General features: G+C 32.7%; 1 protein-coding gene across 6 annotated transcripts in view; it reads left to right on the forward strand.

The window, feature by feature from the left end:
• Nucleotides 1–5,117: 5,117 nt before the first annotated feature.
• The window catches only part of l(2)gl (LLGL domain-containing protein l(2)gl), a 43,568-nt gene continuing 32,087 nt past the window's right edge, over nt 5,118–16,598 (forward strand). For 2 of the 6 annotated variants that reach the window (XR_012409759.1, XM_073964834.1), the window contains exons 1-3: nt 5,118–5,333; nt 6,021–6,100; nt 9,871–10,027. Coding sequence is in view for 3 of the 6 variants with exons in the window: in XM_073964834.1 (XP_073820935.1) it covers nt 9,944–10,027 (84 nt within the window). In the remaining 3 variants the exon portion in view is untranslated. Of the gene's footprint in view, nt 5,334–5,361; nt 5,797–6,020; nt 6,101–9,870; nt 10,028–16,598 lie in introns of those variants that run through there. The other 4 variants (XM_073964836.1, XR_012409761.1, XM_073964835.1 and 1 more) reach the window with 4 other exon arrangements.

The raw sequence follows: 16,598 nt of genomic DNA on the forward strand, positions 1-16,598 counted from the left end.
CATTAAAATACCAGTTTTATGCTTGGTTTACATTTACGAAATCTACTCGATTTTAACTGTCAATTCCATGGCTCTAACGCATGGTGGAATAAGAAGGTGTTATGCTATGTTTACATTTACGAAATCCACTCGATTTGATCTGTCAAATCCATAGGTTAAACGTCAAATGAAATCCAATGGATTTCAGATGAGGTTTCATTTGACGTTTGAGCTATGGAATTGACAGACGAAATCGAGTGGATTTCGTAAATGTAAACTTAGCATTACATCAAATCATGTCAAACGTCAAATTTGCTCACAATAATGCATTACTGTGAATTGCTTGCTTACATTTTGTATGTGATTTTATTTACAATAACCCATTTTGACAACTGGTATGAAGATCAGCTGTTTTTGGCGTTATAGCACGGTTACACTACAGCTTTTTGCCGGGTTAACCCACTTTATGAGGATTTATTTGCTTAGGGGTAGTTTACACTATATGTAAATGTCATATGACATGAAATTTTCCATCGTTATATAGTCGCTAATATGTGCAATATTGTAGATTTTCCTTACGCCATTTACTCTGTGCGTCCACACCAGCAAAAATGTAAAAAACTACGTCTCCACATTGCCTCCGTGAGTAAATATGGAAAGTATTTATTTCGTGTCATATGACATTGATAGATAGTGTAAACTACCTCTTAATCTGTAGTGGGATTCTCAAGGGTATTTTTTGGTTACCGACGAAAATCGGTTAAATTAAAACGCAAAATTATGAATGAAAAGTTCAAATCATAGTTGACATCACTGTTGCCATCGGTAGAACTCTGCGACTACTTTTTATTGGTCGCTAACTTACCGAAAAATATCGTTAATTATGGAAATTATACGCATTTCAATTTTAACGATTTTTTGTCGATAACCAAAAACTGCGCTATATGTGCAAAAAATTGCAACTATGCTTAAAAAGTTGCAACTGTTTTTACAACAGAATTTAATAATGTTTACATTTACGAAATCCACTCGATTTCATCTGTCAATTCCATTGCTCAAACGTCAAATGAAATCCAATCGATTTCAGATGAGTTTTCATTTGACGTATACACAAAGAAATTGAGAGATGAAATCGAGTGGATTTCGTAAATGTAAGCGTAGTATTTGTCGTGTTTTACACTTTTACGATTGGTCGTATGAGATATTATGGCCTTTATAAATTTAAAGTTATTTGAAAATCATAAAATTATTTATTTTTTAGATTATAGTACGTTTAGACTTATAAATCCACTCGATTTCTAATGTCAATTCCATAGTACATACATCAAATAAATCTTGGTTCTAAATCCACTGGATTTTATTTGATGTATATTGTATGGGATTGACAGTTTAAATCACAGTATAAGTTCATAGTCTAACAGCCGTTTAAAACACTTTTTTAACAAAAAGTACAATTATACAAAAATGTATCCCCGCGTTTAAAATATACGAATACGATATCTCATACTAGAAATCGTACAAGTGTAAAACACGACTTTATCACATTTTCGGTAAATGTTTTCTTTGCTCACTATTTATGCATTTTGTCCCATATTTTTTGTTTTCCAATCAATCACAATACTGTTTAAATACTTGTTGTAGTTACCATTTCATTTTTGGAAACTATTTTTTTTTTGATATTTATGTGTTATTTTGTATGTATAAACAAACATCAGCTGATAGTTTATATCCTCGAAAAGCTAAGTGTAACCAGCAAAGATTAACCCACTGGATCTTTTAAACCCAGTGGGTTAACCTTCAAAAGTGTAACCGGGGTATTACACCTTATTATTGGATTTCATATGAGTTTTCATTTGACGTATACGCAAAGGAATTGACAGTTGAAATCGCGTGGGTTTCGTAAATGTAAACCAAGCGTTACATTCGAGATATTTTCCATATTTCGTTAGGTTTTCGTGATTTAGTAGGAGTTTACACTAGATAATTTGTCTTAAAATACAAACTTAATTTACTCACACATACATACAAGCTGTGTTCCTTTACTTACCTGAGGTTACCATTTTAACCATTTGTTACCATTGTTAACCTGCAAAGCGTTCCTTAACCCCGAAAAGAGGCAAAACTGGAAGCAATTTTTAAGAGAGTGAGAGAGAGAGAGCCAAAATGGCTTTCTCTTCTACCACAGGCTACCAGCAAAATTTCTGCAGGTAAAAAAAGGCAGAACTGATTTTTCGACTTTTGTTTGACGATTATTTCACAATGAAAAAGAAAATGGACGAAAAACAGAAGAAAAAATCGAACGCTGACAAAACTAAATTAAAAACTGTGAAATAAAAGACGAAAATTGATTTTTTTGTTTCTTTTTGACATTGCTGCCAGATCTACCATTTTTCCGTTCCTTTACTTTTCTGGTAAAAATGTTCATGAGAGAGCAATTTTGACACTTTTCTCTTTTACCACCCTTACCATTAAAAAAGTAAAGGAACAAAGCTACAATTGGCAACTTAAATGATGCATGTTTTATAAAACATGTTAAATGTAAAATGCATTTAACGGTAGAAACAGAATCAAGTAACGAACTTGCTTCGCATGTTTTCTAAATTATTATTCATTATAAATTAAATAAGTACATATGTATATGTTTACTATTATTTTTACAGATAATTTTTTGTTCAATTTATTTTTCATCTCAAAAGTTTTTAATTAAAGCTCTGTTCCAGAACTAAAAAGTTTTTACAATTTTTACGACTTTTACACATTTTACCCCAAAACATGTTCCCGTACACCAAAAAAGTTGTAAAATGTTCACTTCTCTTTAAACAAATATAGCGCTGAATGACGCTCTCTTTAAAAACTTTTTACTCGACAAATTCGAGCGTGTAAAAATAACCCAGCAAAAAAAAAATGGAAGTGGTGCAAGTTGGAGTGAGGATTTCATTACATGAATGGATGCGCTTCCAGTGGACTAATGAAAAAGGCAATCCTTTTCCTCACATTTGGATTACATCCAACAAGCACTTTTATGTATAAACGATAAAAAATTCAATTTTCATTCAACAAATAAAATTAAAGTAATACGGCGTTTATATTATAGTTTTTTTGCAGGGTTAACCTTCTTTATGAGGATTTGTTTGAAGTATATACAATGGAAATGACATTTGAAACCCAGACCCACTGGGTTAACCTTGTTATATATAAACGGCCTATAAGAATAAAATTATTATTAATGGCCTGTTCCCGTACTTTACAAAGTGGTAAAAGTCGTAAACGATTTTCATACAAATTTTGTGTACGGGAACGCAAAACTCGTAAAAGTGGTAAAAATTGTAAAAATGGAGTGCTTCCTAGCTGCGTGCTGCGGAAGCAAAATGGAGTGCTTCCTAACTGAGTGCTGCGGAAGCAAAATGGAGTGCTTCCTTTCTGCGCGCTCCCTTGTAAAATTCACTGAGGAATTCATAGAAAAAGAAGCACTTCGTAACACTTGCACCGGTGATTTAACTGCTTCCGTGGATGCAAACTTTTTGCTGGGAATATCATGGATGCCCGCGTCTGATTGGCTGGTACGCCGACTTTGACATTTGTTCCAGCTTTTTTGACTTTTTTTCCATTTTTGCGTTCCCGAACTTTATGAAAAAACTTTTGTTTGACAACAAATTTTCTCTCTTCTTCTCTTTTACGAGTTTTACTATTAAAAAGTATGGGAACAAAGCTTAAAATGTATGCATTGTTGTTTTTTTTTTGCCGGCGGAGAAAATGAAATTAAAGAAAATGCAAAAAAATCTGCAAAGTATAAAGAAACAAAACAGAATTTGGAGTACAGGGGTGTGTACCCCCTCTCATTCCTCTGTACTCCCTCGCCCATAAACTCAGCTTGACTTTGAACGTCTAAACATCGACTACCTATTAGCGAATTCAAATGACAAATATGAATTTTGACAGCTCAAATCGAAATCAGCTGATTTTGGGGAAGGACCTGTATTATTGGACGGTGGACTTATTCGTAAAAGTTTTTTCCATACATGCTATTTTCCAACCCTGCTGAATGTGAAAATAAAGGCAAAAAAGAATTGTAATAGCTCTGTTCCTTTACATGCAAGAATCTTCAAGTTTTACCACTTTTTACTCGAAAAGCGTTCCTTTACTTCAGACACCATACAATTCATATGGGAGCAGTTTACAACTTTTACCACTTTTGCCGGTTTTACCATTTTCAAAAGTAAAGTAACAGGCCAAATATTGTAGCTAGAGCTGGCAAAAAATCGATGGCACTATCGATAAAATCGATTGTTTTTTAAAAATCAAATATCGATAGATAGTTTTGCCTATCGATATTATCGGAACACAAATCCCCAACCTAAAATTTATTGAAATGAATAGAAATTTCGCTACTTTTCGGTTTTGTGTGTGTGAGAAAGTAAGTCCGTAGTTACACGTACACATTTTTCGGAAAAGTAAAATGGATTTTTTTAATATTTTTATAAAATAAAAGCAATTGTTTATTCTACTTTACATTTCTGTGAACTACTTGTGCAAAATTTCAAGAAAAGCATTGATATTTTTGCCATTTTCATCTCCAAATTAATGGTGTTGACAACTTAACGATAATATCGATAGCAATCGATATTTTAAAATATTATATCGAAAATATCTAATGTTGGGAATATCGATGGTTTGCCAGCTCTAATTGTAGCATCTGTTTCGCATGTGTGAACCGTCCCCATTAGGCCGAAACCTATAGCTTTGCGTGTTGCGTGTGCGTTAAAAAATACAAAAACAAAATACATGTATTTGTTGTTGTTTTCAATTTGAAATACATGTATTTTGTTTTTGTATTTTTGAACGCACACGCAACACGCAGAGCTATAGGTTTCGCCCTTAAACGTGAAAGTGTCCATTAAAACACTGGTTACCAACTACTTTTGAATATACAATTTATGACGGCGATGAAACGGCCATACTACTGCTAAATTATTTCTTTGACAGAAATCAATCAAAGAAATAAATACAATATGGAAAATAATAAGAAATCCTCTTTGAAATTGTTATGCAATAAAATTTAATGTAGCACTTTATGTTGTGATGGAAACATTTTTTTAATGTTTTCATATTTTGCACCTTGCTTCTTCGACGGCTTCAGCGCCAGACAAATGTCATTGACTCTGGAGTGTAGGTAGTCGGCGCTTCGGCTTGTGATTCGAGCTACTGTGAATTCGTGACTACTTGTTTTGATTTTAATTACGAGAAATACGGACGTTTGCGCGGACAAAACTGCCGCTCGCATTTGCATTTACAAAAAAATAAATAATTTGTGCTGTTTTCATTCATACGATACGAGAAGTTTTAAAAAATTTATGGTAAATAATTAAACACAAATAATCGGATGTATTGCTTATGTGTATTTAACTGAAGTGTGACGCTGCTAAACTCGGATGCACACAAACCAGTTTTAAAGTGTGAAATGCAAAATTCCAAAAAACAAAATTAAAAGTGCATCAACTTTGAGTAATTCTTTAATGTATTTTATGCGTTAAATGGAAGGAAAATAAGCATTTATTTGAAAACAATGAAAAGCAATTTGCCAATGTTCCCTTAACACTGTGACTCACAAGCGTCATCGCAGAATAAAAATAAAAATAACAAAAATAACGAGAAACGTCACCCAACCAGTTAAGATGATCTGGAATTATTTAAGCAAATTAGAAAATTTATTGCTCAACAGAAGTGTTTTCGAACAATAAAAAAACAACAATAAAATATTTATAAATAATTTTGTCATTGTTATAAATTGAAGTGATGAAATGAAAATTCTATAAGCCGGTAAATGGAAAATGCGGGTGAATGTAACATACGGGCAGCGTCCTTTCATGAAATCGCATACACTTACTCATCCATTACTGCTATTACTGTCTGGACTGGACTGGAATGGAATTTGCCAAAGAATCTTACCACTTCATGAATTTGTTTTATGCATTTTGTTCTGTCATAAACTGTTGATTAAATATACTGTTCGGGCGTGGTTTTTCATTTCTTTTTATTTTTAGTCACCTTTTACTTTATGCCATCTCCTATAACAACTATAACGTCTTCAAATTCAACCATTTAAATATAATTCTGAAGTGGGGTAAGTTATTGTTTTGTTGTTGTTTTTCGTGTATGTTTGTTTTAGGCCGGTGTTTTTATTGTGCTCATTGTTTACGACCATAGACACCTGTTAATCAATTGTTTGGTTGCATTCAGTTTCTCTCTGCTTTCATCGAAAATTGCTGTTAGAAATCTTGAAATCTCCTTATTTTCGACATCCTTGCATTTGCTTGCCAGCAAAAGAACCATAGAGATAACTAATTGTGTGTGTTGAACATTTTTCGATGTCTTCTCCCAAGGTCAGCAATTAGTCACACATTCAATGCGTATTTTGGAATAGAATAATTTTGGATTTGAGATAAAAAATTATTGGGATGTGAAATGTGTATATTGCCGCATTGGAACGTTCAATCATATGAAAATTGTTGTTTCCAATTATTTGGATCAAGAAATAGATTATCTGACATGGTAACATAATCTAACACGCGTTTGTATACATATGTTCTTCTGTTCAAGAATGTACTGTTCCATTAATAACATTACAACAGATTCACTCGCAAAAAGCATTAGATCTAAAGTATAGATCCATTGTGCCCAAGTTTAAAATAAGATACCTATAATATCGCATTTAATATCGAGATATAAGAAGATCGGTAGTAGATAAGAACCAGATGAAAAAATCTTATTAATTGTTCCACAAACATACCAGAAGGGACAAGGGTGACTTCTTCTTGAAAAAATCTTATATACGTTTATATTTGTGAGTGCATTGTTTCCCCTGATATATATATGACCAAAAAGGATAGGGACAAGCAGCAATATATGTGTGAGAAAGCATAGGACAATGAAATTATAATGGCTGACTTCCGAAACGTCATACAACTGCGTTGTTTCAGATATTGTTGCTGCATTGTAAAAGTATTTTATATTTCCTTTACCGACCCAACGCAGATTCCATACCGATTCCAATGATGTATTACTTTTGTTGCGGAAACGCGTATACACGCTTTAAAGTTCTAATTTTTTTTTTTTAAATTATAATTTTCTTTTGCAATAGCCGCCCGAAGGCCGGGGATTTAAGACTTTCTCCTATGGACAGGGGCAAATCTAGGGAACGGGAACAAAAATTTATTTTAAATTATAAATTTTTCTCTAATTAGCCTTCGGGCGGGGATTTAAAGCTTTCTCCTATGGACAGGTGCAAGTCTCGGGAACGGGCACAACATTTTCTTTTAAATTACAATTTTTTTCTAAATAGCCGGCCTTCGGCCGTGGACTTAAGATTTTATCCTATAGACAATAGGACGAGCTTTGTCACGATTTTTCTGAAAAGCTTGCCCAGGTCGCGCTATATTGTGAAATGCGTATAATAAAGCTTTTAGGCTGATATAAGAAGTGTAATATGCTGTAACATATTTGTTGTTGTTGGAAATACAGCGTCGGTTAAAACTAAAACACCCACCCCTCAGTACATTTTTTTAAATGAATTTTTTTTTAAGAAAACAAAGTTCTAAATAATTTTTTTGTTTTTCTTTTTATTTATTTATATCTTTATTATTAGAAAACGCAAACATAAATTCAGAAATTGAAGTTGAAGTTGGAATTTATTCAGTCTTTTACGAGCCATTAAAACAAAATACAAACATAAATTGGACATATTGAAACTGTAGTGTAGTATTTTAATAACGTATTTTATTTTAATTTGAGTTTTTATTAATGTTAGGATAGACAAATTTTTAAATTGGAAAATAAGTGTCATCCAGAATTGAGGATACGCAACGAAATATTAATTTCAATAGTTTTTGTTGTACCTCAAATTGGGGGTGCTTTAGTTTTGTCCGGTTATATTTGCGACCTAAAATGTGTTTTTTTTTTTTTTTTTAATTTTAACTCTTGTTAACTTTATTCAGAATTCCTTATTTTTGTTTTTTCCAATAATATATAAATAAATAAATAAATAAATAAATAAATAAATAAATAAATAAATAAATAAATAAATAAATAAATAAATAAATAAATAAATAAATAAATGTTTTCTTAAAAAAATTATCGTTTTAGTTTTGTCCGACACTGTATATCTCGGAAAATACCGACTACCCAGGCATGATATATATTGGCGTAATTTGCAAAACATTAAAATGAATCAAGCCGCCACGTTTATCTTATACCAAAATGTTGAACTAAAACCTATTCATCATAGCAAAGCCAATAGGCCATAAGTAGTTGCACAACATATCAACTTAAAATCTTCTGCAGCCTAGCCTAAAATTAGACAATAAAGAAAATAAAGTAAAAATAAAACAGAAATAATATTTTTAAAAAGATGTCGTACTCAGTAGTAGGCTACAGCCTAAAAGCAATTTAAAAGAAGATACAAGTATTGATGAGATTGAAATACCTACCCTCTAAATTGTTTCCATTTGAGCCAAAAATCTTATATATGAAATTTTATGACTCCGCCACCTGAGCGATCTTTGTTTCCAAAATAATTTGTATGGGTCTAAAGGTGAATTCTCTAAAGATGACGAAAAACTTTACCACTTTAATGTTGTGGCATAAAAACTATTTCTACAAAAAGCTATTAACGGTAAACCGTAGCCTCTGGCCGATCTTAATTTTCATAATTATTTGTAGAATTCGTTTTCACGATTTACTGAAAATTCACCGTTGATCCCATACAAATTACTATTGCTCACTCAGGTGGCATGGGTTAACGTTAGCCGATCGCAAAAAAAAGTTTATATATAAGATTTTTGGGTCAAATGGAAACATTTTATAAAGGCCTATCTTTCTAAAACATTTTTTTTTCTTTTATTGGGTCACCTTAATGTACAAACATATTACTCATTTACTCAAAGAGAGCCACAACTAAAAAATGCGTTTTTTAGTTAACAGTTACTATTTTTTCTACGACTCCTACTTTATTTTGTGTCAAATTTTCATGTTGATATCTCTAAAACTCAACGTGTTACAGCTTATTTACGAGAATTTTGGCATAAATAAAAAAGGAATTTTAATTTGTTAGGCACTACTTGATCTGGCACAAAAATTTAGCACTGTTATCTGGCTAGCTCTTGCAAGATTGCAAGATATGGTTCAAATGATTATTTTGTTTTTGTGTAATAATCTTTTTAAATTGGGAAGTCAAATTTGAATCGGTAACTTAAAACGTTTTTTTCTTGAAACTTGATTTTTTCGAGATGTGACACTATTTGAGTAAATTAGCGATTTATTTCTTTACTATACTTCAGTGAATACGCAGGGCATTTTTTCTGTGTACGCTTGTCCTATAATCTATATAAATTGTGATAAATTATTTAATATAACGCTGAGATGTTAATTTATGTAGAATCTTAAACAAAAAAGCATTCACAAAATTTAGCATCATCAACAAAGATAACCAAAGTTTTGGTTTGGGCACAACAAATAAACACCCAACAACCAGTTTGGCTTAAAACAAGTTTTACAATTTGGAGTTGTAAGTGTTACATGAGAAGGCAGCTCAAATCAGTCGAAGTGGCATCAAACACAAACACACAAACCCACTGCACAAAAAGAAAAAAATAATCACGGTTTGTTATTTTTTTGCGAAGATTGAAATTTTCCTAACTGAACTTTAAAAATAAATTTAACAGACAATGTGGGCTTCCTTTAAATGCTCCTGCACTATTAACGCCTCCAGTTCAGATATTCCAGTTTCTTTGCTTCAATAGTGGAGAAAGAAAAACCCACATGCTACATAGCTATAAGTTGAGATTCTGGCGTAAAATTCGTTTTAAAACTATTTTTTTCTTTTTTTGTTTATTGCAGATTTGCCAGCTGTGTTAATTGTAAATAAAGATACCAATATATCTTCGTACACGTTGGAACTGGACTTGACAACATGTTGAAATTTATACGTGGCAAAGGACAACAGCCTACAGCTGAAAGGCAACGTTTACAAAAGGAATTATTTTCATATAGAAAGGTAAGTTTTATGACATTTATTTTTAAAAAGTAGATAATTTCATCGGAATTTTTTATTTCATCTTATTGTGGATTTAAACAATTAATACAAATTTAAGTACATAACAAAGTGTGATTGTATGTTGGTCTAGAGAGAATTCCATCTAATAAATATTCGTTTGGGCGAAATCAGGAAATGTCATAAAATGCGACAAAAATATATATGAAAATAATGATTATTGGTAGCAGTAGCAATTCTAATAATACCGACCAGTCGGCTACTGATACTGTCTAGTCGGGTTTTCTAAACTATAAACGTCGAGGCGCAAGGCGGGCTTTGCGCAGTCATCGGCGGATAAGTCGACTCACTCCACTTAATTATATTGGGTTTGACCAATATATTTAGTGGGAACTTTACTTCAGTTCATGTTTTGAATAGTTCTGTGGATTTAGTGACAGATACTTTCATGGTAGATCATTAACCTCTCTAAAGTCGCTCTTAAAGTGATTTACATGTCGTTGTCAGGATACCGATCTAAGCGACATGTTAAATGTTTATATACACCGAATTTGTTTGTTTTCTTCTCCTTCGATGTTAGATCAGTTTTTCTTGTTCTTTTAAATAAACAAATAAAAACATTTGGGGTGTCAAATGATGTGCAATTCTCTAACCACAGAATTACTGTCGGCAATCTAGATCAGTTTAACAATTCAAGACTAACACTTCCGCATAGTGATAAATACATTTGATAGTAATTGGAAACAGACAATTAACCCATGTGCTATTGAGTCGTTACTTCACACCCAAATATTTCCATCAGTACTTGTATCATAAAAATATGTACATACATGTATATCCGTCCATATGTTATGCATTCGTAAATATTTGTATTTTTCCCCAAAATTGAACTATGATGTCACTAAAATTCTATTTATGTAGATATTGAACTCCACCCATTCTATACCCCTCGTAATGCACTGTTCTTCTTTCTTTTTTATTTACATACATACATATATGGCATGAAATGGTGAATATGTTTATTTGTTGTTCATGGTTATTGCCATTTTTATTTATTTCACTGATCTATTTGTCATTGGCAACTGTATTGCAATGAATAATGCACTTATTTTTATATAAATCGATTAATGAATAACTTTAGATCTCGATTCCGACTCGAATTTACTAATTTCTATTGCCTCCTACTGTCCTCAAGATTTTAGCAAAAATTCAGGCATTTTGTAACAATTTGTGTATAGATTCTTTACACAAAAAATTATGATCGCCATGTGAATGACTTTATTTTGTGAAGAAATTGCTGTTCCGTCACAATAACTTGCTGGCGTTGACTTTGTTATCTTTGTTATCGGAGCTTTTTGTTTTCTGTTTTAGTTTAAATCTAAAAGTATTTAAGTAGCGTAAGTAAGCGTTTTAAACCTGGACAATTTCATCACGCCCATTTACTCTATTTGTCTTCTCTTCGTTCCACATATTTTTCCGTTATCGATACTTGAGAAGTTAATATGATATGTTTTCGTTTTTAATGGGGATATTGCATGAAGAAATGGAAGGTTTTGGGTGGAGGGAAACGCTTTGAAGTAATTCTACACAAACGTGACAAACCATAAATAAAACGATGATAAAAAAATGCATGTAAACTGTTACATTTTACCAGTTTGTAGACTCGAGATTGAATGGCGTTGTCCAAGACTATGTGCAAACACCAAGGCTTAACTAACAAGTTTTGCAACATTTCTGTTTCTATGGCAGATACGAATAAATACTTGTGCTTCCGAATACAGGAAATGTACGGATATTCAATTTCATTTAGTGATGTTACGTGGTAGGCATGTAGTTTGGTGTGTCTTGTCGTTCTTTACGTTTATGGCTGAAATACCAATATGGGGTGGGCGGTTGTTAGCGGCTATTTTATGGCACTTTCCCTCTTCATCATACCTTCGCATTGCAGTAAAGCAAAAACAAAATATTCTTTCTTTTCTATTGAAAAGTGATTAATGTTGGATTGTTGTTAAAGGTATATCCGTGGTTAAAAAAATACATACGCCGCGTATACCTAAGGTGTGGTCGGTCGTTGCAGTGTGTTGTTATGTGTGTGTGTGTGATTTTTCGCCAAAGTTTACTTTCGATAAGAAAATGTATTAAACGTAGCGTGTAATATGCCCATATTTATAGGTATATTGCTAAATTTGTTTAAGAAGCCGCACCAAACTGGTTCTAATAATTATGCATGCATATGTAGGCAGTCGGCAGTCAGGTATGTAGAGACATGTGTTTGCCGGTTATTTCCTATTCCTTATATGTATGTGCATGTGTTTATTGTTTTCTTTATTTAACCAACCAATTCTTGTGTAAAATTTCCGATTTGTTGCTGGCCATTTCTGTGCGGTTGGCTGTTAATGGGAAAACGGGCATGGTATTTTAATACAACTGAATCATCATCGGTGTTTGGTGGTGGTGTGGTTTAAAAATGCCGGTTAAACAAACCCGCATGTAAAAAAACAATGCGGGTAATACCTATTATTTATATTTGTTGTTTCTAATTGTTACAAATATTAGCTCAAGTTCCCTCATTATTATTGGACGTATTTTGACACTTTGAAACTTAGTACATACACATTTTCACATATACAAATAGTCAGGGCAATGGGTTTTTCTCAGCCGAAAATAAGTATTAGACCTAAACATTCGAAATATATATTTTATAATAATACTTAAGACAGTTTATGGGGGCCACCGTGGTGCAATGGTTAGCACATCCCCCTTGCACTCAGAAGGTCTGCGGTTCGAATCCCAGGCCAAGCAACATCAAATTTTCAACGGTGGCAAAATTCCCCCTCAGTAATGCCGGCGACATTTCCTGAGTATTTAAGCCATGAAAAACTTCTCTAAAATATGACGAAGACCAAATGTTGCACCAAATCGAGAGCCACATATGGTGACATAAGACTTTTTACACCTGATGTTTTCCCAAGAAATATGGACCTGCTTCTGAAAAAAGTTTTACCGTCGTAATGGAGGTAGCGAATGCAAATCGCTTCAACAAAAATCAAAGTGATTCGAGAGCAGGTCTTAAAGTGAACTTATCCGAAATTTTGTGTGGGCTGTAACCAAAGGAGAGCACAAATATAGTCCATATTCGAACCTGATCTATCCCAGCAAAATGTTCGATGCCAAAGATGACATTCAATCATGGGTGCAAGTGATCTAGCATGTCATCTTTTTAGCATCTTCATCGATGAATTTTATATGAGCGTGGACCCCAAAAGATGACGTTCTTTTCTGGATCCTAAGCATGTCATTTTAACCAATGCGTTGACATGTCATTTCCAACAATGCTTTGGCATGTCATTTCCACCAATGATTTGACATGTCATTTTCACCAATGCTTTGACACGTCATTTTCACCAATGCTTTGACACGTCATTTTCACCCATGCTTTGACATGTCATTTTAACCAATGCTTTGGCATGTTATTTTCACCAACCCCTTGGCATGAAATTTTCATGTCTTGTTTGGAAAATGGAAATGCTGTATTGAAATATGGTTTTCATGAAAAACAAAACTCTTTATTAATTCAAACGAATTCATGAAATAGCTACAATTAATTTATCAGTTTAGTTTTTCAAAAGTTTACATCCAAAATTGCAACGCAAAAGATTACTTCCTCCGTTCTCCGCAACTGATATTCTTTCATCTTACAAAAGGTTTTTCAATTATCTTCCCATTACCAGTTCAGATTTCAACATGGACTCTAAATGCACTCCTTTAAGTATTTTTATTTCGTAAATTACTTTTATTTTATAATTTTGTAATTTTATAACAACATTTTGGTAATTTATACCAGCGTTCGAAAACTTACATTAAGGTACCGTACAATAACGTTTTGTAGCGTACCTAGCATGAAAAGTTACACTACGATAAGGTACCGTACATGTACACAAACTTTAAAAAAAATTTTAGCGTTTGTGTACATGTACCCAACGATAATCTTAGCGTACATGTTTGGTACGCAACCACCATTGTAAAGTAACAACCACGTACCCAACCGAAATGGTTGGGTACGTACGTTATAAATGTTGCGTGTACATTAAAAAACCACGTAGCGTACATCATTATGTACCCTAAAAAACAAATAGAGGTTGCGTACACCTGAGTGATGTTTATGAAGAGGTTGCGTACACCTGAGTGATGTTTATAAAGAAATACTAAATATGAATGGCATGAGGAAAAATACAACCATAAAAATAAGAGTGAATATCGTATAAATAAAATACAAAAGTATATATACCATTAAATATGAAAACATTTATTTATTTTATAAAAAATTAACGAATATATAAAAGATTAACATGTGAAAACATATGTAACAGATTATATATAATACTAAAGAAAATAGAATTTAACAGAAGAAAGCTCAACTTTCATAATTGAAATCCCCATTGACTTTTACTATTAATATATGTTCAAGATTTGTTGCTGACATGCGGTTGCGCTGATCAGATAATATGTATTTCATAGCAGAAAATAAGCGTTCCACGCTTACTTGGGTTGACGGTATTGCCTGTACAATCTCACTGATGATGGTTTTCTGAGAGTACCAGAATGCTATTATATTTTCATTTAGTGGTAATCTTGATTGCCGCTCATAAGTGGCAAAATCAGCTTCTAAATTCTGTAAATTAGATGAACTCGGAATTTCTATGGTAGGATCTATCATTTGCAGATAATCGGAAAAAGATTTGGCTGCATGTGGTCTGCTCGGTGATGGAGTTTCCTCTAATATTGAGTGGCTTGTATTGTGTACTGTTGAGTTCATGCGTATATTTAACGATAGTATGTAGTTCTTCGCCCTTTGTTTTTGTTCGCAGGTTAAGCATACTTTGATTCGTGGATCCAAGAACACAGCTGCGTTAAACAGTTCATTTTCTAAAAGTTTATCCTTTCTTATCTTCAAGCACTCCTTGGGAAGGGTTTTCATATTGCTATCCGGTAAAGCGTCAATTTGAAATGTTATATCCATAACAATAATGTATAGTTTACTATAGCACAAATGTTCGCTTTGTAACTTAACGATAGCATTGTAAATAGGTTTATATAGTCCCAAGAATTCAGTTGCGAAAGACCATTCTTCAGATTCATGAAATAAATCAGGATAATCCTTGCTTAGTGTATTTATAAATTCCTTCACTTCCAGGATTCTTTCAATCATTTTATATGTTTAAAATTCCAACGTGTTGCACAATCAATGATAGGTTTTTTTGTAGAGTTCACTTCTTAGAAAATTTAAAATCGTTTTACTTCTAAGCTTTTTTACCACGAATCGTATCTTATCGACATTGTCTTTTATTGCCGACTGTTTCAGAACATCGTTTACACCCAGTTGGAGAGTGTGAGCACCACAACGAATGCTAGTAATTGTGTTCGATGCGATGTTAAAATGAATTGATTCAATTGTGTCAATAGCTATTCGGCAATCGATATAATCTTCATCTTCAATTGCATTTCAGAGTTCAGGATTCGTACAGTTTTAAGCATATTTGATCCGTTGTCGGTTGTAATCGTTAAAATATTACGTATATTAACATCATATTCCTTTTGAACATCCAATATACATAACCGTTTTCTACTTTATAACCAACTTTTTAACAACGATTTTACCATGTTTAATGTATTGAACATTAATACCTAGCATACTTAAGTCCACTCTTGTCGCGACATCCATCTTAAGGGAAAATAATATATCTTTAAGATCGTTTGAGATTTCCGTTTTAATATATTTTGAGAAAGCGATAATTCGTTCCATTACGTTATGTTCATTTACCGTTATCCCGAGTACACTTAAAACAGGTTCAATAAGAACTTTGAAGGCTTTATCTTCGTCCATATGTGAAGGACGTCCATTTTTTTGTAAACAGTTCCACCAATGCTGTTTCAATGTTTTTTGGATTCACACTTTTTTAATAATACTTTGATGTCACTTTTTTTCTTTTACGTTTTTCCGCTTTTGATCAATATAGTTCGCATAGAAATCGGGATGCACATTTTTCAAATGTCGCTCTAAATTTGCGGAATGCCAATTTAAAATATTGTTGACGAAATTTTGTAAATTATATACTGTTTGATTTGATTCATTTGTACTGAATATATCACGAGGAACAATATATTTTGGTCTTGGCATTTTTATAATTATTTTCACTTAACGTTTAAAAATGAACAGATAGCATTTGCGGGGGTTCTTTTGCATATATAGTTTGCAAAAAATTAATTTTCTTAAAAATTTAAATTACCTGCAACTATTCCAAAGGGTTTTCGCGAAATTTTCCGTAAATTATACAATAAGACTACGATTGTAACAAACTCAAAAACTAGATCATTCATGTGGTACCTGAATGGTTATAATTTATTACAATTTTTTAACTCATAATTTTTATGATGTCAAAAAGAAGGGATAGGTACTTTATGGTTTTGGTGTACCCTAGCAACACTTTCTTTCTAAAGGTACATTATGATGTACTCTACGTGGGTTTTTAATGTACGCGCTGATGTACGCAACCTTTTCGGTTGGGTACGTGGT

Source organism: Musca autumnalis, unplaced genomic scaffold (genome assembly GCF_047663935.1).
Source record: "Musca autumnalis isolate F117 unplaced genomic scaffold, ASM4766393v1 scaffold_2, whole genome shotgun sequence".
In the NCBI taxonomy this organism is placed as follows: Eukaryota; Metazoa; Arthropoda; class Insecta; order Diptera; family Muscidae; genus Musca; species Musca autumnalis.